This window comes from Ovis canadensis, chromosome 1 (assembly GCF_042477335.2).
Source record: "Ovis canadensis isolate MfBH-ARS-UI-01 breed Bighorn chromosome 1, ARS-UI_OviCan_v2, whole genome shotgun sequence".
NCBI lineage: Eukaryota > Metazoa > Chordata > Mammalia > Artiodactyla > Bovidae > Ovis > Ovis canadensis.
The window spans coordinates 4,061,325-4,084,253 of NC_091245.1; the positions used below are offsets into that span (position 1 = coordinate 4,061,325).

At 37.7% G+C, this 22,929-nt stretch overlaps 1 protein-coding gene across 1 annotated transcript; it reads right to left on the reverse strand.

Annotated features, from left to right (window-relative positions):
- Positions 1-1,370: 1,370 nt before the first annotated feature.
- Positions 1,371-22,295, reverse strand: RBM44 (RNA binding motif protein 44). The gene is made up of 14 exons (XM_069569626.1): positions 22,223-22,295; positions 19,556-21,159; positions 19,215-19,270; positions 17,203-17,379; positions 16,395-16,578; positions 16,282-16,304; positions 16,070-16,151; positions 13,659-13,773; positions 12,660-12,788; positions 10,598-10,677; positions 10,436-10,509; positions 8,005-8,293; positions 1,634-1,779; positions 1,371-1,494 (listed from the first exon to the last, which is right to left on the reverse strand). Exons 1-14 carry the CDS (start codon positions 22,293-22,295, stop codon positions 1,371-1,373), a joined length of 3,156 nt encoding a protein of 1,051 aa, XP_069425727.1.
- Between the last annotated feature and the right edge of the window lie 634 nt (positions 22,296-22,929).

Genomic DNA, 22,929 nt, shown 5'->3' on the forward strand with positions numbered 1-22,929 from the left:
ACCTCTAATTTTGGTATCTGTGGGGGTTTCTGAAACCAATCTCCCATGGATGCTGAGGGGTGACTATAGTCTCTTATCCTCTAGCAGGCATCCTGGGTATCCCTACGTGGCTGCAGTAAATTTCTGAGAGAGCAGAGTGAGTGATCAAGGTCTCTTGAGGGCTAGGCTTGGAAATGGTACAAGCAACTGAAAAGGTCAGTCTAGATTCAAGCGGTGGGAAAAGAGACACCACTTCTTGATCAGAGGAGCTTCCAAGTCATACTGCAAAGGGGGCATGGTTATGGGGAAGGGAATAATTGTGGCTGTTTTTGCAAACCATCTATCACATGCTGTTACGGTTCAGTCACTCAGTTGTGCCTGACTTTTCAACCCCATGGACTGCAGGATGCCAGGCCTCCTTGTGCATGGGATTTCCCAGGCCAGAATACCAGAGTGGGTTGCCCTTTCTTTCTCTAGGGATCTTCCTGACCCAGGAATCGAACCTATGTCTCCTGCATTGGCAGGCAAATTCTTCACCACTGAACCACCAGGGAAGCCCCAATTTTCTCTTACCCTGGCCCAATAACTCATAGTATCTTGATAGCTCTCTTGTGTCTTCAAGCAGGTACAGTCTTTATATTTATTCAGCTTTTCTAACTATTTGCTGTGGAATGCTGGCTTTACTCACCCAGACAGCTATAAATAGGAACGAGACCTCATCCATTATTTTATAAACAGGGATTCTATGTTTGTATGTGGTAATTTAAAGTACATACACAAATTCCTTGAAACACCTTTCTTCAAGAGTGTGAATTCACATAGTGACTTGCATCGGACAGAATGTGGTAGAAATGATGGAGTATGACTCCTGAGGGTGGGGTCATAAAAGACACTGCAGCTTCCATCTCGCTCTCTCTCTGATGGCTCTTGCTCTGAAGAGGCCAGACGCCACGCTGCAAAGACACTCAAGCAGCCCTATAGCAAGGCCCATGTGGTGCGAAATAGAGGCCCCTGCCAACAGCCGTGGGAAGAAGCTGTCTCAGGAGCGGTCTCCAGTCTCGATCAAGCCTCCTGATGACCACAGCCCATGCCAGCACCTTGATGCAACATCACGAGAGTCACTAAGCTAAAAACACCCAGCTATGCCATTCCTGAATTCTGACCTGCAAACTAGGTGATGATAAAGGTTGCTTAAGTCAATAAATTTTGGGTTAACTAGTTTTGCATTAACAGTGAACCAAATCACTATGCTTGTTTTAGAGTTTGTAATATTATCTTATTATTTTCAATATAATTTTTATTTGAAAAGGAAATGGAATCCATAGCTTAAAATGTTTACTGTTTAAATATGAAAGATATGACTGACTTACCTTTTATTGCTTCTTTTATTCCTAACTGGAAGCAGAGTTTTCCAAAACAGAGGAAGTCATTTCCACAATAGAATTAATAGATAAGCCATTCAGAAAACCTTTATGATTTACTCTTACTTTCTGAAGAGCATCTATAATGTGATCTCTATGCCAAAGGAAAACATACATGAGCATTTGTCTTTTCCAAAGTAGCACATTCTAAGTATGGCTTAGTTATTTATTGAAAGGAACTCTATTTTTATACAAACTTTTAAAACCAGTTAAAATATAACTGTAATCATTACCTGCTAACTTCTGGATGTAGTTCAGCCAGTCTCTTTATGATCTTGGTAAAACTACGCAGGTTCAGTGTTTTTGGAGGTATGAATTGAATAGGTGTATCAGGTAATAATTTAGTAGACTCAATCTGTTTACAATTCTTCTTTACACCCTAAATAAACATTTTAAAGTTTTATTTAAATCAGTGATGATTACAGATACAATTCAGCCTATTCTAAATTAAAAAGCTACAAATAGTAAAATCAAAATTTCTAAAACATTTACTTCAAGATTATTTTTTTCCTACCAAGTAGACTTACTTGAGATGTATTCAGGGCCACTTATTTTTAAAAATGCCAAACACATGGCAAGTATATGGGCTATGTTGAAATTAGCCTTTCTCAAAAAGGATTACTCATCTGATCCACAGGACTCAGAAAATAATGTTAACTATTTTCTCAATTTTCCCTAAGATAGGACATAACCAGTTCTAGATGCACAGGAGAGAGGTTCATTCATTACATACAATGGATATCTTAGGCTTAGGGCATGAAGGCTTAATTCTTTTACCCAACCTGATAGAGAAAGGCTAGTCTACATGGTAATTATATACACATATTTATATCTTACAATCTATGTCTTATTTACTAAACATTTAATGAACAACCTATATGCCCAGAACATGCTGGGGAGGGGGGAAACTAGTGCTATAAAATAGAACCATCAGTTATATATCTTATAATCAGACTGGAGACAAAATTAAAATGATCAATTAATTACTATTAACCATCCAAAATAATCATTTACTTCTGCTTCACTGACTATGCTAAAGCCTTTGACTGTGTGGATCACAACAAACTGTGTAATATCCTTAAAGAGATGGGAATACCAGACCACCTTACCTGCCTCCGGAGAAACTTGTATGCAGGACAAGCAACAGTGAGAACCAGGCATGGAACAAGATGGGTTCAAACTTGGGAAAGGAGTAGGACAAGGCTGTGTATTGTCACCCTACTTACTTAACTTACATGCAGAGTACATCATGCAAAATGTTGGGCTGGATGAATCCCAAGCTGGAATCAGGATTACACAGAGAAATATCAACCACCTCAGATATGCAGATGACACCACCCTAATGGCAAAAAGTAAAGAGGAACTAAAGAGCTTCTGGATGAGGGTGAAAGAGTAAAAAAGCTGGCTTACAACTCCACATTCAAAAAACTAAGATCATGGCCTCTGGTTCCTATTACATCATGGCAAACAGATGGGGAAAATGTGGAAACAGTGTCAGATTTCATTTTGTTGGGTCCCAAATCAATGTGGATGGTGACTGCAGCCACGAAATGAAAAGACGTTTACTCCTTGGAAGAACAGCTTTGTCAATCCTAGACATTTTGCAGACAAAGGTCCATATAGTCAAGGCTATGTTTTTTCCAGTACTCATGCATGGATGTGAAAGCTGGATCATAAAGAAGGCTGAGCACTGAAGACTTGACGCTTTCAAACTGTGGTGCTAGAAAAGGCTCTTGAGAGTCCCTTGGACTGCAAGGAGATCCAACCAGTACATCATACAGGAAATCAACCCTGAATATTCATTGGAAAGACTGATGCTGAAGCTGAAGCTCCAATACTTTGGCCACTTGAGGTGTAGAGCCAATTCACTGGAAAGGACCCTGATGCTGGGAAAAATTGAGAGCATGAAAAGGGGGCAACAGAGGATGAGATGCTTGGATGGCATCACTGACTCAACGGGCATGAGTTGGATGAAACTCAGGGAGATACTGAAGTACAGGGAAGCCTGGCATGCTGCAGTTCATGGGTTGCAGAGTCAGACATGCCTTAGTGACTGAACAATAACAATGCAAGTAGGCTATAAATTGTATGAAACCACTGTACATCCCATAAAAGTTCAACAAGGAAAGAGCTGGCACTTTCCTACCTAGAAGAAAATTCAAGGTAAGATATATAAAATATGAGATCTCCCAAATCAGAATGTTATATGTTTTAAACATTTGCCTATTTCCTTATCTCCTTCATTAGACTTAAGGTCTTTGAGTGAGTGAAGTTGATCAGTCCTGTCTGACTCTTTGTGACCAGGCTCTTTGTAGTCTACCAGGCTCCTCTGTCCATGGGATTTTCCAGGCAAGAATACTGGAGTGGGTTGCCATTTCCTTCTCCAGGGGATCTTCCTGACCCAGGGATCGAACCTGAGTCTCTAGCATTGCAGGCAGACACTTTACTGCCTGAGGCACCAGGGAATCACCTTAAGCTCTTTAACAGCACAGATTTTTGTCTGTTTTGTTCATTGCTACTTTCCCACTGCCTACAATAGTGTACACAGTTGGTATACTATTTGATAAATAAATAATTCTGATATAATAGTTTAGGTAGCAGTTGAAACCTCAGAGAAAATGGGTTTTCCAAGAAAGCCAAGTTACTTGTAAATAACAGTGTGTGTTGTTGTTGTGTGTTATTCAATATCGTGTTCGACTCTTTGCGAACCTGTGGACTGTAGCCTCTGTCCATGGGATTCTCCAGGCAAGAATACTGGAGTGGGTTGCCATTTCCTTATTCACTGAGTACACACTCCATGACAGGTATTGTTCTGAGGAATTTTCTGTATTAAACTCATTTAATGGCAGAAAGTGAAGAGGAACTAAAAAGCCTCTTGATGAAAGTGAAAGAGGAGAGTGAAAAAGTTGGCTTAAAGCTAAACATTCAGAAAACGAAGATCATGGCATCTGGTTCCATCACTTCATGGGAAATAGATGGGGAAACAGTGGAAACAGTGTCAGACTTTATTTTGGGGGGCTCCAAAATCACTGCAGATGGTGACTGCAGCCATGAAATTAAAATATGCTTACTCCTTAAAAGGAAAGTTACGACCAACCTAGATAGCTGGAGAAAGCAATGGCACCCCACTCCAGTACTCCTGCCTAGAAAATCCCATGGACGGAGGAGCCTGCTAGACTGCAGTCCACGGGGTCTCTAAGAGTCAGGCATGACTGAGTGACTTCACTTTTACTTTTCACTTTCATGCACTGGAGAAGGAAATGGTAACCCACTGTAGTATTCTTGCCTGGAGAATCCCAGGGACAGAGGAGCCTAGTGGGCTGCCGTCTATGGGGTCGCATAGTTGGACACGACTGAAGTGACTTAGCAGCAGCAGATAGAATATTAAAAAGCAGAGACATTACTTTGCCAACAAAGGTCCGTCTAGTCAAGGCTATGGATTTTCCAGTAGTCATGTATGGATGTGAGAGTTGGACTGTGAAGAAAGCTGAGCACCGAAGAATTGATGCTTCTGAACTGTGGTGTTGGAGAAGACTCTTAAGAGTCCCTTGGACTGCAAGGAGATCCAACCAGTCCATTCTAAAGGAGATCAGCCCTGTGTGTTCTTTGAAGGAATGATGCTAAAGCTCAAACTCCAGTAGTTTGGCCACCTCATGCGAAGAGTTGACTCATTGGAAAAGACTCTGATTCTGGGAGGGATTGGGGGCAGGAGGAGGAGGGGACGACAGAGGATGAGATGGCTGGATGGCATCACCGACTCGATGGATGTGAGTTTGAGTGAACTCCGGGAGTTGGTGATGGACAGGGAGGCCTTGCATGCTGCAATTCATGGGGTCGAAAAGAGTTGGACACGACTGAGCAACTGAACTGAACTGAACTGAAAGCTCCCAACATTCATGAGGCAGGAACACTTATCCCCATTTTAAAATAAGGATGCTCAGACAAGGAGGGTGGTAACATGCCCAGCCCATGATGAGTAGGTAGTAAAGCCAGGTTATGAATCTGTTCTTCTTAATCATCACTCTCTAACTCTTGTTATAGTCAATAAATACTTTATAAATGAATATAATGAAAAAATGTTAAGAATCTGAGAATAAAGGTGACAGGAAGCTGCTAGAAAAGTAAGAGTACAATTTAACGAAGATGCAACAAGAGCTGCCCTGTCCACAGATTAGAGGACAGCAGACTCCTGGCCCAGTCCATGGTGCCCTGTTTACAACACATGACCTTCCCTCTACCAGCTCCATAGCCTGCTGCCTCTGCTGACAGGACCAAGAGTGCTGTTATTACCTGAACCCATGAACACCAAAATCAGGCTGGATCAGATTCCCTGTCTAAAGAATGTGGAACTGGAACACAGAGCAAATGAGTTAGTCAAATGATGACAGGAGCTTGAACTGAAAATCTCTGTAGAGTCAGAATTAAGCAAAATAAAGCCTCCTGGAGGGTGAGAAGTCATGAGCAGACAGAGAAAGCCAGTGTGCAGAGAGAAGCAAAGAAAGGCACTTACAGGGATGTAGAGGCAAGAGACCAGGTGAGGGGCAGGGAGGAGCCAGAGCTCCAAAGCTCCAGGTCAAGTCCCCCTGTATCCCACTGTAGTTTTGCTTCCTTCTTTCCTATTATGGATTCGCGCTACACACCAAAAACCCATCCTAAACACCGAGTGTCACTGAGATGAATAGAGAAGAGTTGAAAGAAAGGGATGACCAACATCCAATGGGCTAAATGGTCAAAATGGAGGGAGACAGGGAGAAAGACCAATGACAACGTCACTAGTGACTACAGGAAGAGCACTGTAAGTAAAATTTTAAGAGACTGAAGTCAGATTATTAGGATGAAGAAAAGGAACAATTAAAGAAACCCAGACATTGGATATAAGTACTTGTTTGGGAGGTTTGACAGGAAAAATCACAGAACAAATAAGGATGTTCATGTCAAAAGAATGAAAAATCAAGTGGAAATGTTGGCAGGATTAGGAAGAGCTGTGCATAACTCTAAGTGGAGAAAGGCCTGTGAGTAGAAACAGAGTCACTAATGGTACAGAAAAACAATGGGATAACTCCAGAATTAGTGGAAAGAATGGGATATGGACACAGGGAGAAGAGATCCCTTTATCTTACTTTCAAGGGAAAAAAACCTCAATTCATTTATTCAACAAATATGTTTTCCTTCCATCCATTTATTAAAAAGGGATTTTCTCTGATCTGTAGAGTCCAACTAACTCCAGTAAAAATCCAAGCAGGATTTTTTAATAGACAGTGACAAGCAGAATTATGAGATTTATGGGCAAAGACAGTGGAATAGCCCAAACAATTCTGGAAAAGAATAAAGTTGGAGGACTAATTCTACTTGATTTCAAGGCTCACTGAAAGCTATAATAATCAAGATATGTAATACTGGTGGAAAATCTGAGAGAGATAGAAGAGGACACTCTAGAAATAGATCCACACAAATATGGTCAATTGATTTTGGATGAAGGCACAAAGACAATTCAGTGGAGATTGGCTAGTCTTTTCAACAATGATGCTAGAACAATTCCACACACAAAACAAAAACACAAACCAAAAGCGTCCTCAATTTATATCTCACATATCATATAAAAATGAACTCAAAATCTTTGTGACCATGGGTTACGCAGAGGTTTATGTGTAGAAATGCAGAAACAACACTAAAAACACTCTTTAAAAAAATTGATAATGCAATCCAACATTTAAAACTTCTGCTCTGAGAATACACTATTAAAAGAATGCAAACTATAGGCTGGGAAAAGTATTTGAGAATTTCATATCTATCTGATAGATGATTTATCTTCAGAATATGAAAACCTCTTAGAACTCAGTAATAAAATGCATTAAGCTAAGTGAAAGAAGCCAGACTAATAAGGCTATATAATATTCTATTCATAGGATATTCTATAAAAGGTAAAATTAGATTAAAAGAAACAGGAAACAGAGCAGAGCACAAGAGAATGTTTTGAAATGATAGAACAGATCTATACCTTGATTGTGGTGGTGGTTACATGCCTATGTACATGTCTAAACTCAAGACAGCAAAAAGAGCGAATTTTACTGCAGGTAACTTGAAAAAAAAAAAATCTATGGCATGCCTATAGGATGCCAGCTATTTTGTTGAGCAGTACAGAGATAAGAATGAGTAAGTCAATTTTATCACCTTCCATGTGCCATTTAAAACCTCAACGAGGTAAAGAGGAGAGCATACAAAATAAAAATGACTATATTTTATGGTTTTAATAATTATGATAAGGTTAGCTGTGAAAAAAAGAGAATGATGAAAGCGTAAGTAGCCACTTGCAGAGTAATACTGTCCAAGATAAAGAGATAAAAAGACTGCACAGAATTGGCCAAGAGCCTAGGTAAGGAGAAATGAATTTCTCTGCAGCAAGGTTTGCGAAGATCTGTTTCCTCCAGGAGCAACTGGAGTTGTACAGAAGCGGCCTAGTTTGGAGTCAATGTTAGAAACTATTGAGATTAATGTCCTTATTCCCATTTCATGATGCTGTCCTAGAGTTATTTGTCCTACAGAGCTACTTATTGAAATATAGCATACGAGAAGACCATTTAAGGGCTTGATCAAGAAAACTAACCTTTTGGTCAAAAGGGAAGAACTCACTGTCTTGCTCAGATCCCAGCTGTCTCGGCCGAGTTCTGGGCAGTCTAGAAATAGAGGAGGGTGAGCTGATTTCTTTGCTGGTACTTTTTTCCAAATTACTGAAACTAACTTTATTTCCATTTTTGGAGGAAAGTGGTGATGTATATTCTCCAGGAGTTTTGACAAGTCGCACATTTACTGATTTCCCTTTTATTTCTATACCATTCATTTCTTTCACAGCCATCTTTGCATCACTGTTTTTTTTAAAAGCAAGAGATGCATATCTAAAACATAAAAGCAGAAAACCAAAAGGTTCTTGTTAATGACTTTAAATGGCCTTAAACATCACTGTGTAACTATTGGCTAGCAGGTATCTTTCAGAAGAATAACTGCTCTTAAAAACAAAAGTCACTACACTTACCTTGGGATCAGGAAGAATACTTAAGACAACTAAAAAAAAAAACCACAACTCAAAGATGGGAAATAAAAGACAGCATTTCTTCTGAATTATCTATTAATTTTATATAAAAATTTAATGTAAAACATTTGCAAAGCTAATATATGACAGTTATTACACAGATTAGTGTTCTCAGGACAATTAGCTATCCACATTAAAAAATTAAAATTAATCCCTATATACATAAATGTATCTGAAAGATACATTGAATACATTGAAGGGTTAAATGTGAAAGGAAAAATTCCAAAACATTTAGCAGAAAATAGAAGAGAAGGCAATGGCACCCCACTCCAGTGCTCTTGCCTGGAAAATCCCATGGATGGAGGAGCCTGGTGGGCTGCAGTCCATGGGGTCTCGAAGAGTCGGACACGACTGAGCGACTTCACTTTCACTTTTCACTTTCACGCACTGGAGAAGGAAATGTCAACCCACTCCAGTGTTCTTGCCTGGAGAATCCCAGGGACGGGGGAGCCGGGTGGGCTGCCGTCTATGGGGTCGCACAGAGTCAGACACGACTGAAGCGACTTAGCAGCAGCAGCAGTAGCAGCAGAAGAGAATGTCCTATGGTCTTGTACTGAAAAAATATGTAGTCCAAAAAGAGTTGGAAAATCTATCCAGAATTTTAACTTTTTAAGTGAGAAGGCTGGGCAAGAGCCCTCCTTGAAAGAGCCAGCTCTAGACAGTGTAAATAGACAGTGTAAATGGAAGAATATATCAACTCTGAAGGGCAGATGTCTTCAAAAGATGGGACCATGATAAATCTTTGTAACCTTATATTTTTGTATTTAATTATATTTCCTAAATTTTCACATAGAATGTATAATACTTCAAGGAATAAAAATACATAGTTTCTCTTTTTCAAAGGATTCAATAAGACACTGAAAGAATCTTTCACATCAAGTATAACAGTAATAATACTCCTAGGAACACAACACCACTTTTAATATACTGAAATATATTAATGTATTAATGGGTCAAAAAAAGCATATGCTCTTTAAGTCTATATATTTAAGACAAAACGAAACACTTTCAATAAATTTCAACCCAACTACAAATGGGATCCTTTTAAAATGTATTTTAATTTTTATATCTGAAATAAAAAGCTATACTTTTTTGTGATAAAACAGTAAAGGCATTTCCATTAAGCTATCACCATTCTTATTTGATACTTTTGAATGCTCTGATGATACCACAAAAAAGGAAGTAGCAACATATGTATTAGAAATGATTGTCTGTAGATAATATAGCCATATATCTAAAAAATAAAGTATCAACTGAAAAGTAATTAAAATAAAAAATAATAAAACTGAATATAATTTCTGAGTGCCCATTACATGCCAGGCTTTATTTCTAAAGGCTTACTTATTTACCTCATAACAGTTTCACAGCAATGCTATGTAGGTATCATCATTATCCTCACTTTATCAATGAAGAGCCTGAGATACAGAAAGGTTAAGTAACTTGACCAAACTTATTCATCAAGTTGCTGATGGAGCTGGGAAGTGAGTCCAAGCCATCTAACTGAGGAGCTTGTTCTCTTAACTAATGTACTCTACTGCCCCCATGAAATGGTATGGAACAAGGTAACTGCAGAAAACTCAGAAATTCTCCTATATCTCCTTAGTAACATGTTAAAAAGTATAATGAAAGAAAGACTTGATTAAGAACAGCACCAACTAATGACTGCAGCTATGTGTATTCCTCTTCTGGGCTAAGAAAGTGTTAGCAGTAATCGCTTGGTTGTGTCCGACTCTTTGTGACCCCATGGACTGTAGCCCACCAGGCTCCTCTGTCCATGGAATTCTCCAGGTAAGAATACCAGAGTGGGTTGACATTTCCTATTCTGGGCTGAAAAACTCCTGGCTTAATCACCAAAGTGGTTGACATTTAGTACAGAGCAGACCGCTAATTAGACCTACACACAGCAGACACCCAGCAAAGGTACATTTGTTGAATTTGGGAAACATACCTGTAATTAGGAGAAGAATCATAAATTGAAATGTCAGAAATTTCATATTTTTGGAAATAAGACCTTAAATCAGCCTAAAAGAAGATAAAGAAAGGCAGAACAATCAAAATATGAACATTGATAGATCTGAAAGTGAAGCTCAAAAAATAGACCCTGGCATACCTCAGACACTGAAGGGCAGAGGCCACCAACGTGCATCAAGTAACCTTTATCTCTTCGTAAGGGCTCCACATTCTTTATTTCTGCTTGTAGATAAATATGATATACAGCAGAACATAATCATTATTGTATCAATATTTTAAAGAGAGAATGTAAAAATTGTTAAAGATTTCATTTTTTATTACCATAAAGATGATTATAAAGCTATTACCAAGTATCAGTACTAGGCTAAAGAGTAACAGCCTGAAGCACAGTTTCAAAATTTCTGGGATTTAATCATACCATGTTAAAAATAAAGAGGTTGGATTGGTTGATATTTAGTCCCTTATGGCTCAAAAATGGATCAATAACATCTAATTAATTACATCAACCACTAAAGAAAGTATCTCCATTTATCTCTGGTTCAGAGAGTGCTATCTAGGATGCTGGATGCACCCAGGATGCTGTGTGCATGCTGGTGAGGGCTCTCTTTACATACACTCCTTGCTAGGACAACATACCAAGGAAACCTTTAAATCAGGCAAAAATATCAACAGCAGGCATACTGCTTGTGGTAATGGTAACTGCATATAAGAAAAAAAGGGTGGACACATGACTCAGTATTATTTAAAAACCAAAATATCAGAATTATAGTTTTTTTTCTCATTTGATGAAAAAATTCAAAGTTATTAAGACGACATTTTCATGATCTCTGTTTTGAAGCAAACCTGGTCTGAAATCAAAAAGAATTTAGTGAACTGAGATTCTTTCAAGTTACCACCAAAATCTAAACCTGGCGCATAGAGGGCGAACAATAAATATCTGAGGAATAAATCCTTAGAGTGATTCTATTTACGTCTTATTATGAAATAGGGTATTTTTAAGTTTTATTTTTTTCATTAAGTATTACGAGTAGCATAACGCTTCTTGAGTGCTCTCCATGTTTGTGCAATGTGCTAACACTGGGTGTCTGTCATCTCTTGCAATGAGCACAGCCACCCTGTTAAGCTGCAACCATTGCCGTGTCCACTTTCCAAGTAAGGACACTGAGGTCTGGAGTTTACGCCACCAATCTAATAAGCCATGGTGCTGAAATTTAGGCAGAGTCCTTCATCTCTAGGCAATTAATACCTAACCTTCTTCATTAAGTTACTTTATATAACTTGTTATAATCTCTTTGGTTTATAATGTACAGAGAGAAAATGTATAATGTATAATGTTTATAATGTATAGAGAGAATGAATTACTTATCTTTATAATTTTACATTGGGGTGTGGAGGGAGCAAGGAGCTACAATATTAGTAGAAAAGGCAGTAAATAAGAATCAGGAGACAACATTGTACCCATCACCTCACCTTCATAAGTTTAGCATATCTACTAAATACCCCACGGGTAGAATGCTGTACCTGGCACTGGGTGTAGGCAGTGAACAAAACCTCACTGAGTTGATATTTTGAGTGTGGGAAAGCAGTTAAAATATCGAGTAAACAAACTACACAGCATTTGATAAGTGATACAGAGAAAAATAATGCAAAGAAAGAAAAAAGTAGTTACAATAAAACTAGACAATATGATGCCATTTATTTTAAACTATATATGTATATTAAATATAAGTATAAAGAAACACATTGAAGAATGGTAATGAATATTAGTAGTTATTGCAGGTTAGAGACACTTCAGATAATTTTAACTTTTATATTTTGCTTAAAAATCTTAAACATTATATATCAAGCAGGGAAAAAATAAAAGTATCCTATTATGTTGAATAAAACAAAAATCCATAGAAATATATAAAATAAATAGGAGAAAACAGCATATCATTAGAAATGACAGAGGGGCAGTAATCTCAGATACTAGAGGAAATTCCAACCTTCGTAAGCAATTAAATGCCATCTAAAGATGAAAACATTCTTGAAGCAGACTAAGTTATTAACATGTGGGAAAGCAAATGGGAATAAAATGTTACAACAGTACAGCACCTGCCCGCCCCCCGCCCCACCGCCCACCCAAATACTACAGAAGAAGGTAAGCACTATTTTATGAATGAGCTAGGTTAGGGTTTCTTAGTAAACTTTTAAGAACCAACCAAGGGTAAACTTCGGGTCCCCTTTGTCTTGTTCTATCTGATTTTCTTGTATTCCTGAGAAGTCTGCTCCAGTCAGGTTCTCTTTAGCATCAAACCAGTCTTCACTTACTTCTCGGTAATTTTTGCAGTCTGAGAAATTGAAGAGAATTAGCAATGAGTTATGTACAGCGTTTAACATTGAGATGGTAGCTGTGTGATCTGCCTCCGTTTTAATTAACACAGATTCCTAGCTTATTAAGTCTTATTTCCTGATAAAAAAATCATTCATTTATGTTTGGCTGTACTGGGCCCCTGTTGCTGCATGCGGGCTTTTCCAGCTGCAGTGGGCAGGGCTCCTCTTCGCTGCGGTGAGTGAGCTGCTCATTGTGGTGGCTTCTCCTGCCGTGGTGCACGGGCTCTAGAGCTTGGGTCTCGGTGGCTGAGGCACACAGGTTCAGCTGCTCTGCAGCATGTGGGATCCTCCCAGACCAGGGAGCAAACCTCTGTCCCCTGCAGTGGCAGGCAGATTTTTAACCACTGGACAACCAGAAAATTTCCGTATTTTTCTGAATTATCCTTTACTGAAGAAGAAACATTATAGATAGAATAATAGTAAACATCTGTAAAAAGGGGTTAAGCAGTGCTACAGGTCTTTATTTCATTAAAAATTGAATTAATGATCTTCCTGGAACGATCATAATCTTTTCATAGAGAAAACTAAAGAAAAAAAAGAAAAACCACACAGTTTACAGAGATATAAACTGGACAGAAAAAAGAATTTTTTGAATTGGAAAACATGAACCAGAAGAAAAAATGTGCATTATTATTTGGCATTATCAGATATATTAAGTAACCTTAAAGGTATCAAGCAGATGCAACAAGAACATACCTAACACTCATAATCAGAATTGTGTCATTCAGTTAATTAAAAAGTTTAACTTAATAGATGGGCAGAAGGGATATTTTAAATTTTGTCATTTACTTTCTGGCAATAACACAAGACAAATATTTTATACTAACCTTTATCATCAAGTTTTAGTTGACTCAAGTCTACATCTATATCATCATTTTGTAAACCACCCTCTCCGGGTGATTCATCTTGTTTAGGATGACCATTGTCAAGTAACAGAGATGTCTAAGGATTGATAACAAGAACAAAAATAATAAATAAGGACTAACAGTTATTATGCACTCTTACTATGTGGCAGGTAAGCTTTACTGGCATTATTTACCCCTCACAATAGCAAAGGCTATGAGACAAAATCATTACCAACCCAGTTTACAGACGAGCAAACTAAACCTAAGTGATCTGTTTATTCAGTGTCATGTCTGTCACACATGAGAATTATGATTTGAAACTAGCTATACAGTGACTGTATGTGAGGTGGTAGTGGTTTAGTCACTACGTTGTGCTCGACTCTTGCGATCCCATGAACTACAGCCTGCCAGACTCGTCTGTCCATGGGATTTTCCAGGCAAGAATACTGGAATGAGTTGCCATTTCCTTCTCTGGGGGATCTTCCTGACCCAGGGATGGAACCCAGGCCGCCTGCTCTGCGGGTGGTCTCTTGTACTGCAGGCGGATCCTTTACTGCCTGGGCCACCAGGGAAGCCCCTGTATGTGAACACCATCACTATTTAGCAAAGAGTGACAGCCACACACCAGAAGTACCTGAGAAGATTTCTGGAGGTATACATGTAAGTATTTTTCACATTAACATTTAAGTTATATGTTTAATGTATGTTTATTTATACGTTTTATTTATGGGGAGTCTATATTTCTTTCCCACACATGTTACTCTTCACATATACTTTTTTTTAAAAAAGGAGAATCATTTAAAAAAATACAAAGCAAACAACATTATAGGTAGTACAAGACTAAGAAAAATTATAAAGAGGTACATAAGTAGCTGAAATACTTTCATGCGTAACTTAGTGAGACAGGTATTAAAAAGTAATCCTAACTTAAAGAAGATACTGTTTCAGAATCAAAATTAAGGTTATAAATATGTTATATCTGCATCTTGTACTTTTAAAGATTGTTCTGCCCAAATAAGCAGGTTACACCATTGCTACCTTTATAATGATGAAAAACAAAATCCCTCCAGAACATCACATATCATTAAATGGACAAGTTGTTCAAGCAAACTATGTAAGTTATAAAAATCTGATTTTAGACCTGTTAATTCTTTGTGGATAATTGAGACTTTCTCTTTTTAAAGAACAGAATGATGGAATAACTAATTTGCTAATTTATTTTTCATCATTTGTCTTAAGAGAAAGGAATATAAACCAATCAAGTATTTATTTCACTTCTGGCTTTGGGATGCATCTTACCATTTATAACTACCCAAATAATAATATAACCACAGGGTTAAGACCAAAGTCGGAAAGCAGAAACAAACTTCAGTTTTCTAACTCTGTTGATAGTGAATATAACTCATGTTTCTCTATCACTTCAGTTTTCAAAGTACTCTTACACAGATTGTCATCTGACAAACATCAATTAAGAAAACCTATGAAAGGCATTTAAAAACTATTTTCATCATTTTAGCAAGGAAGCAATGAAACTTTGCTCCATCTAAAATGAACTAGATATTATACTACCTCATGAGATAAAGGCATAGCACATTAGTTTTCACTACACTGGATTAACGTGATGGGGACCATAAACTATGATCTGCCAGAGACAGTCAAGTTTTATATTAATTGCCATGGTGAATTATTAAATCACTACCTTTCATCCTCATGGAGAAGGAAATGGCAACCCACTTCAGTATTCTTGCCTGGAGAATCTCATGGATGGGGGAGCCTGGTAGGCTACAGTCCAAGGGGTTGCAAAGAGTCGGACACGACTGAGCGACTTCACTTTCATCCTCAAAGTCTCCTGATTTGATGACAATCTGTGTGGTCATCTTACTCAACATATGCTGTTGCTGCTGCTGCTAAGTCGCTTCAGTTGTGTCCGACTCTGTGCAACCCCATAGACGGCAGCCCACCAGGCTCCACCACCCCCGGGATTCTCCAGGCAAGAATACTAGAGTGGCTTGCCATTTCCTTCTCCAATGCATGAAAGTAAAGAGTGAAAGTGAAGTCACTCAGTCATGCCCGACTCTTAGCGACCCCATGGACTGCAGCCTACCAGGCTCCTCCTCCATGGGATTTTCCAGGCAGGAGTACTGGAGTGGGGTGTCATTGCCTTCTCTGCAACATACGCTACTGACATCCATTTGGTCAGGATACTATGTTCCTTCTAATCAGCCACAGTCCTCAAATGGTAGTATGATTGTTTACTATCTGAGCCAGCAGGGAAGCCCCAAAGCAAGCCAGCTGAATGAAAAGAAGGATGTGAGAGCTCCTAAAAATGAGTCGGTGCAAGCCATAAAATTAAAGACTTATACTTGATGAACTGCTTAAAAAAAAAATCTCACTTGAGAGAGTGTCTTCTTTAGGCTGGAAGAACCATCATCATGTGTACTTTGATGATCTAGTTCAGAATCTGCTCCTGAAAAGCTAAACAGATTAACATTTCATTAAAGCATTTATCAATATTCTGAATACAGAATAAAACAAAACAAAGTTAACTGAATTAACCAATTTTTAAAATTCAATAAATTTCAAACTAGATGAATACATAACTTACATATGTGACTCTTCTTTCATTAGCTGCAAAGAGAAAGAAGGGAAGAAAAAGCTTTTAAAGTGTTTCCTGTCCAAACGAAGTAAAAATTTCATTTGTAAAACATAAATACATACCCTGAAAGCAAAAGTAGAGAAGGCAGATAATAATCTTGATTCTATTGACAAGGGAGGCAGTTCTTCTAGTGGTATACCCTTGTTTATCTTTTCTTTCAAATTCATGTATCTAACTTTTAAGTCTCCTAAAACCGACAGTAGTGCTGATCCTAAATCCTTCTTAGTAGAATTACTTGATAAATTCCTGTTCAAAAGTTAAGTTCACAAAAACTAAATTATTTAGGCCCAAGCCACCCATTTAAAACTAACATCAAATTACGCATCTATATACATTTACTTCTAATAGATCTCTAAAATTTTTTTTTAATGTTTAATAACAGAAAATGAATCACAGAAGATATGCTTTTCTTGGGGCAGTAAAAGCAAACCTCAGTATACAAATAAGCCAGAAAGAATGTGGTAGAATGTCATAAAAAACACTCCAACTGACTTCATCCATATTTGGACTTTATAAACACTGAATCTGTCTTTTTACTGGATCCATTATCCCAACATGCACTGTTGCCTGTCCATGAAATTAAAATATTACTACATTCTAATTACCCTTAGGCTAGTTAAAAACCCAGTTACAATCTACCCTCTTTTTGCCCTTCAAAAATGAAAACTAAAGAAATTTTCTAGAGTAAATTTATAATGATAGGTTTCTAGGAAGATACAGATTTAAAATTAACAATCACCTGTAACTATAAATGAAGTATAATCTTTAAAAACTGTGACTCACTATGATATATCCCTGAAACATATATTATAAATCAACTATACTTCAATTTAAAGAACAGGTAATAAACAAAAAAGCCCTAACAGTCACCTATTTAGTCCTTCTCTATCTTCCATCACAAGTCTGTAAATGTCACTGCAATGGCGACGGCACAACTGATAGTGAACGTTTAAGAGATGCGACTCGGCTTGGATGGCTCTCTGCATTATCTGCTGACAGCACTTCGATGGCAAATTCTTCTCTACCTCTTTAGGAAGCTGAGATTCCCTTTGAAATAAAAAATCGGATTAGGTAAGATTCCAAATACTTTTCTGTGTTAATGACAAAGAAAGCCTCCAGAAACAGGTTTTAAATTTCTAACATTTCTCTGTCAAATTTAAATCAATTTCCACTAAAGAAATTGATTTAAAACAAGGATGTCAAGAGTCAAAGCTACATATATTCTTTTTCGAAGTTAAGAGAGTAAATAATTCTCAAATTCATACTTCTTTTTTTAACCAAGAAAAAAATTCTAAAATAAAGTACTAACATATATCCAGAATCAACAGATTTTCAACTTAAATCAAACACTGGTTTTTAAAAGTTATAAATATTCTGGAGGAAATGGTTTTTACATATTACCATTTAAACAGAAAATATAATTTATACTTCAAAAATAATAATGCTTATGTTATTATAAGTAAATATTTTGCTGTTATCATACAAAAAGCTAAAAAATCACTACTTCTTTTGAATGTTAATAGCTCTTCCCTTCCTACTAGCTGCCACTTCTAACTGTTCCCAAATACTTCTGTCTCTTGAAACCAACTATTTAATTGTATAGGACTGGACACCAGATTAAACTCATTAGGAGAATAAGGATAAATGAAGGAAAAAGTAAATGGCCTCAGAACATGAAAACTATTTGACTTCTGAGACCTCCCATTTTCTCTCCTCTTCCCTACCATCTAGTTCTCCATGAATGAAAAGTAAATTATACACTGAATTAAAATCAAGACTAAAATACTCCAGTATAAGTATTTATTTATCCAATATATGATTTTTTATCCAAATGTGCTATCTTGTTTTGGTCTACAGGGGATCCAATGAAAGAAAACAAAGTAATTAAATTAGTGTGAGTCTGGGTTGGATAAACAAAGATGACATTAGCTTTCTGAAGGAATTAGTCAGACTTAAATTTCAGTAAGTGAAAAGCTTTAATGTTCTATATTATTCTAATATTTATGTGTTTCAAGACAAATGGCTGAAGCGGATGATCTCTTCGAATCCTTCTCAGCTATCATTCTATATGGTTAAGTACCCTTCGGGCTTTCCAGGTGGCACAGTGGTAAAGAATTTGCCTGCCAATGAAAGAGTCACAGGTTCAATCCTTGGGTCGGGAAGATCCCCTAGAGTAGGAAATGGCAACCTGCTCCAGTATTCTTGCCCGGAAAATTCCATGGACAGAGGATTTTGGTAGGCTACAGTCCATGGGGTCACAGAGTCAAATACAACTGAGCGACTGAGCATGAAAGTACCCTACACAAAAAGCAAATTACTACTTTATTTCCTCCTGTGTTTCTTGGGCCACCTGATGTGAAGAACTGACACAATGGAAAAGACCCTGATGCTGGGAAAGATTGAAGGCAGGAGAAGGGGACGACAGAGGATGAGATGGTTGGATGGCATCACCAACTTGATGGATATGAGTCTGAACAAGCTCCAGGAGTTGGTGATGGACAGGGAAGCCTGGCATGCTGCAGTTCATGGGGTTGCAAAGAGTTGGACACGACTGAGTGGATGACCTAAACTGATGTATCTGCAAGCATATATCCATTGGAAGGACTGACCCTGAAGCTCCAATACTTTGGCCACCTGACGCAAAGAGGTGACTCATTGGAAAAGACCCTGATGCTGACAAAGAATGAGGGTAAGAGAAGGGGGTGACAGAGGATGAGATGGTTGGATGGCATCACCAACACAATGGACATGAGTTTGAGCAAACTCTGGGAGATAAGTGAAGGAAGAAAGCCTGGCATGCTGCAGTTCATGGGGTTGCAAAGAGTCAGACACAATTCAGTGACTGAACAACGACAATCTGGAAGTATATACATCTGACTTACCTTTCAGAATGTTTCTTTAAGTCTGTGAACTCAAATGTTTTTAACTCCAGGGAATCCTGAAAACATTATTTAAAATAAAATTAGACATATATGACAAACAATATATGTTGTATCTGTTAAGATGTAAAATCCAAACTCTAACTGATTTTGTGGTAATAACTACCCCCAGAGAAGAACAGAGTTGGTAACAATCTAGTCACCTTTTCCCTTCATCCAGCATTTTCTCACCAAAGCCTCAGAAATCCCTGATATAAATCAATAAACCAAAATGTTTACATTAGCAAACAGTACCTTTATAAAGTCTATATATACATTTTTATTATTAATCATATTGGTTTTACCTTATTTAGGACATTTCCATTAGATTTTAAATTGTCAACAGAGAGAGATTTCCCTGCAGGCCCTTTTGTCATAGCCATCTGTGGATCTTCAGTATCTTGAATATATGACCAATCTGTGTTACAAGCCACACTTCTTTGTTTCTCACTTTGCCATTCACTAGGCCGTTTTTTATTCATCATTGTTATCTCTGTGTTGCTTGATGTGGATACTACAGAGGATCTTGCACTTGTCGCCTTGCTTGCTGTGAAACAAGCCCTAAAATCAGTGCTAACATCCACCATCTGATCAATTGTGACTGTACAACTTGCTGCATCTGTCACTGATTTGGGACACGGTCCTTCCATATTGTGAAAGTGTGCTTTACTGATGGTATTGCCATTAGCAACTTTTAGGGAGCCACTTTCTTCTACTGCCTGATTATCTCTGATTGCAGACCGTGGTAGAGTAATAGAAACATCCAAGGCTGGGTTAGGGGTGCTTTGTAGGCTTTCATAATGTGAATACCCACAGGCAGAAATTACTGAATCATCAAAAACAGAGGAAGTCTGACAATCTTTACAAGACTGGAGTAATGTCTCTAAATCTTTGTCCTGAGGCAATGTGCCTGGATTGTCAAGGTGCTGCAACATTTTGTCCTCAACAATTACATTTCCAATAGAATCTTTACTTTCAGTTAATTGAGGGTTCATTTTGCGAGTATAAATTTTAGTTTTTAATGCTTTTTGAGGGTTTAGGAAACCCTTAGATTGAGATTCCTTGTGTTCAAGATGACTACTCCTGAGTACAACTTCATCCAATACTGTGTGAAGCATTACACTAGTCTCTTGCTCCTTACGTTTTCCATATTTAGGTTCATGAAATGCTCTTAACATAACAGAATTCTGAAATGTGGAGACATGAGGTGAATCTTCTCGTCCATAAACATCAACTGAATCTAAAGAGATGCTGGAATTACTTTCCAGTTTAACATGACTGTCTTCTAGATTGCTAGCACATTTAACTTCACAGCCTGAATTTCTTAATCGCAAAACTTCCAGATTAGGTATGTCTAATGTTTTTGCCTGGTCAAATGATAAATGGTTATTTATACACTCTTGTTCTTCTGCACTGTGATATTCCTGCTGTGAGTCTTCATCTATATCAGGCTTTTGCACATCTTCAGCAGCTTTTTTATAATCATCATATGAAATCTTGTAGATTCTTTCCAAGTCAGTAGTCTTACTACCTTCATGTTCCAAAATATCAAAAAACACCTCTTCTCTTTTCCGCATTTCAGAATCTAACTCTGAATTTAAATGAATTAGACTTTCACTCTTTAGTTTTGACTCTGAATAATGTATAGTGTAGGTTTCATTCAGGAAAGCATAGTCAATACTATCTTCAAATTCACTTGACTGAGAGTGAGCACTCTCTATGTTAGTGTCTGAACTCATAGTGAAAGATGGCTCCAATAAATCTATCTTATCAATACTGCTGATTTCTTTATCATTAGCTCTTCTTTCGAATGCCAAGGAATCATAGTAATCATTAGGAAAAGTCAATTTGGCTTCTTTACAACCATTAGGAGATAACAAATTTTCTTTCTTATGTTGAGAAGGCTCATCTGATTAAAAAAAATGATAAAATGTTAGCAACATCACAGAAGTTAAACATAAGACCTTAGATATAGTCTGGCCCAAGCTCTTCCCAATGGAGGAATACTTTTTATATTATTCATGACAATGATCCCTAAGTAATTGCTACTATGGACTGAATTATGTTTCCCTCAATTTCATATGTGTTCAAGCCCTAACTTCCTATGTAGAGATGGGACACTGGGAGGTAACTAGGCTAGATGAGGTCATGACCCTCAAAATGGGATAAGTGCACATAAGAGAGAAGAGACAGCAGACAGCTGCTTTCTTTTTCTCTCCACCATGTGAGGACATTGCAAGAAGGTGGTCATCCACTGATACAAGGCTGGAGAGAGCCCTTATCAGATCTGACCATGCTGACACTCTGATTTGGACTTCCAGCTTCCAGAAGTGTGAAAAAATAAGTACCTGTTGTTAAAGGCACTTCAATGGTATTGTGCTATATGAGCTCCAGCTGACTAAGCAGAATGACTAAGGTTACTATTTGCTGAAAAATCCACTATTTCCCTTCTGATTTGAAAAAGAATTTTTATCATAAAGTCCTCTTAACTACATGTATTCATAAACACTTAAAGCTTAATCATCTTGCTTTTTATGCCCTTGTTATTTTCTCTTCTACCTTATGACAGAAAGAGAAATTTTAGATCAATGTAAAGAAAAAATCTTTCCTTGGGTAGCAGAGGTCAACCTGCCCACTTTCCACTTATTACCCTGAAGGCAACTGTACCTGTCAGTAGTTCCTGAAAGCCTGGCTGGACATAAATCCCCTCTTCTAGCTCACTTCTATTTCTTAAATTTTCCATCTACCTGAGAGATCCTGTTTAGGCTGCTCACATTTGCCAGAAATCACCTGAGTGATCTGTCAAGTTAAAAACATGCTGCATCTCACCTTACTGGTAGGAAGGCTTAACATATAGCAACACTGAGGAGGGAACTATTAATATTAAGTCTGCTGCTGCTGCTAAGTCACTTTATACATTTAATTACTTCTCTCCATCCAGAATAAAGCCAACCAAAGGTAAGGCCTCTTACCTTTCTGAATGTTTCTTCCATTATTGTTGTAGCCTTTATTAGAAGCTGTTTCAACCACTGCAGTGGCTTGCATCACTCAAGGATGTATATCCTAGAAGAGGTATAAATATTGAACTATGATAATCAGCATATATTTTAAAAACTATTAGAAAAATAAGAATTTGACAGAGTAGTAATCATAGTCAAGGATTCTAATATCAGAGGGCTAATAAAACAGCAAGACATTTGAATAATTTTTTTAAGATATGAACAGAGAGCTACAATAAAAGATTATATCATTTAAATATCGTGCATGCACGCGTGATCAGTCGCTCAGTTGTTTCTGACTCTGTGACCCCCATGGACTATAGCCCGCCAGGCTCCTCTGTCCATTGGATTTCCCAAGCAAGAATACTGGAGTGGGTTGCCATTTCCTCCCCTAGGAGATCTTCCCGACCCAGGGATCAAATGCATGTCTCCTGCAGCTCCTGCACTGGCAGGTTGATTCTCTACCACTAAGCCAACTTGGAAGCCCATTATTTAAACAGATAAGACATATTCTTTCAGGATTTCCAAGGAACATTTGGAAAATGTATTAGGCTACCAAAAAAGAAATGTATTAGGCTACCAAAAGCAGAAAAGTTCTAGGTCAAGTGAACAAAACTCTAACCTGAATCATACAAATAAGAGTCATAGCTCCTCAATCAATTCCCAGACTTGTGTCAAAG

Bases quoted from the DNA above. Each gene is read 5' to 3' on its own strand.
- RBM44 (XM_069569626.1), bottom strand. From the start codon at position 22,295: ATGCAAGCCACTGCAGTGGTTGAAACAGCTTCTAATAAAGGCTACAAC. The intron at 10,510-10,597 runs GTATGCCAGGGT...ATCTTCTTTTAG, and splicing joins TCTGCCCTTCAGTGTCTGAG to GCTGATTTAAGGTCTTATTT. The intron at 1,780-8,004 runs GTTAGTTTTCTT...ATGTTTATTTAG, and splicing joins TCTTCCCTTTTGACCAAAAG to GGTGTAAAGAAGAATTGTAA.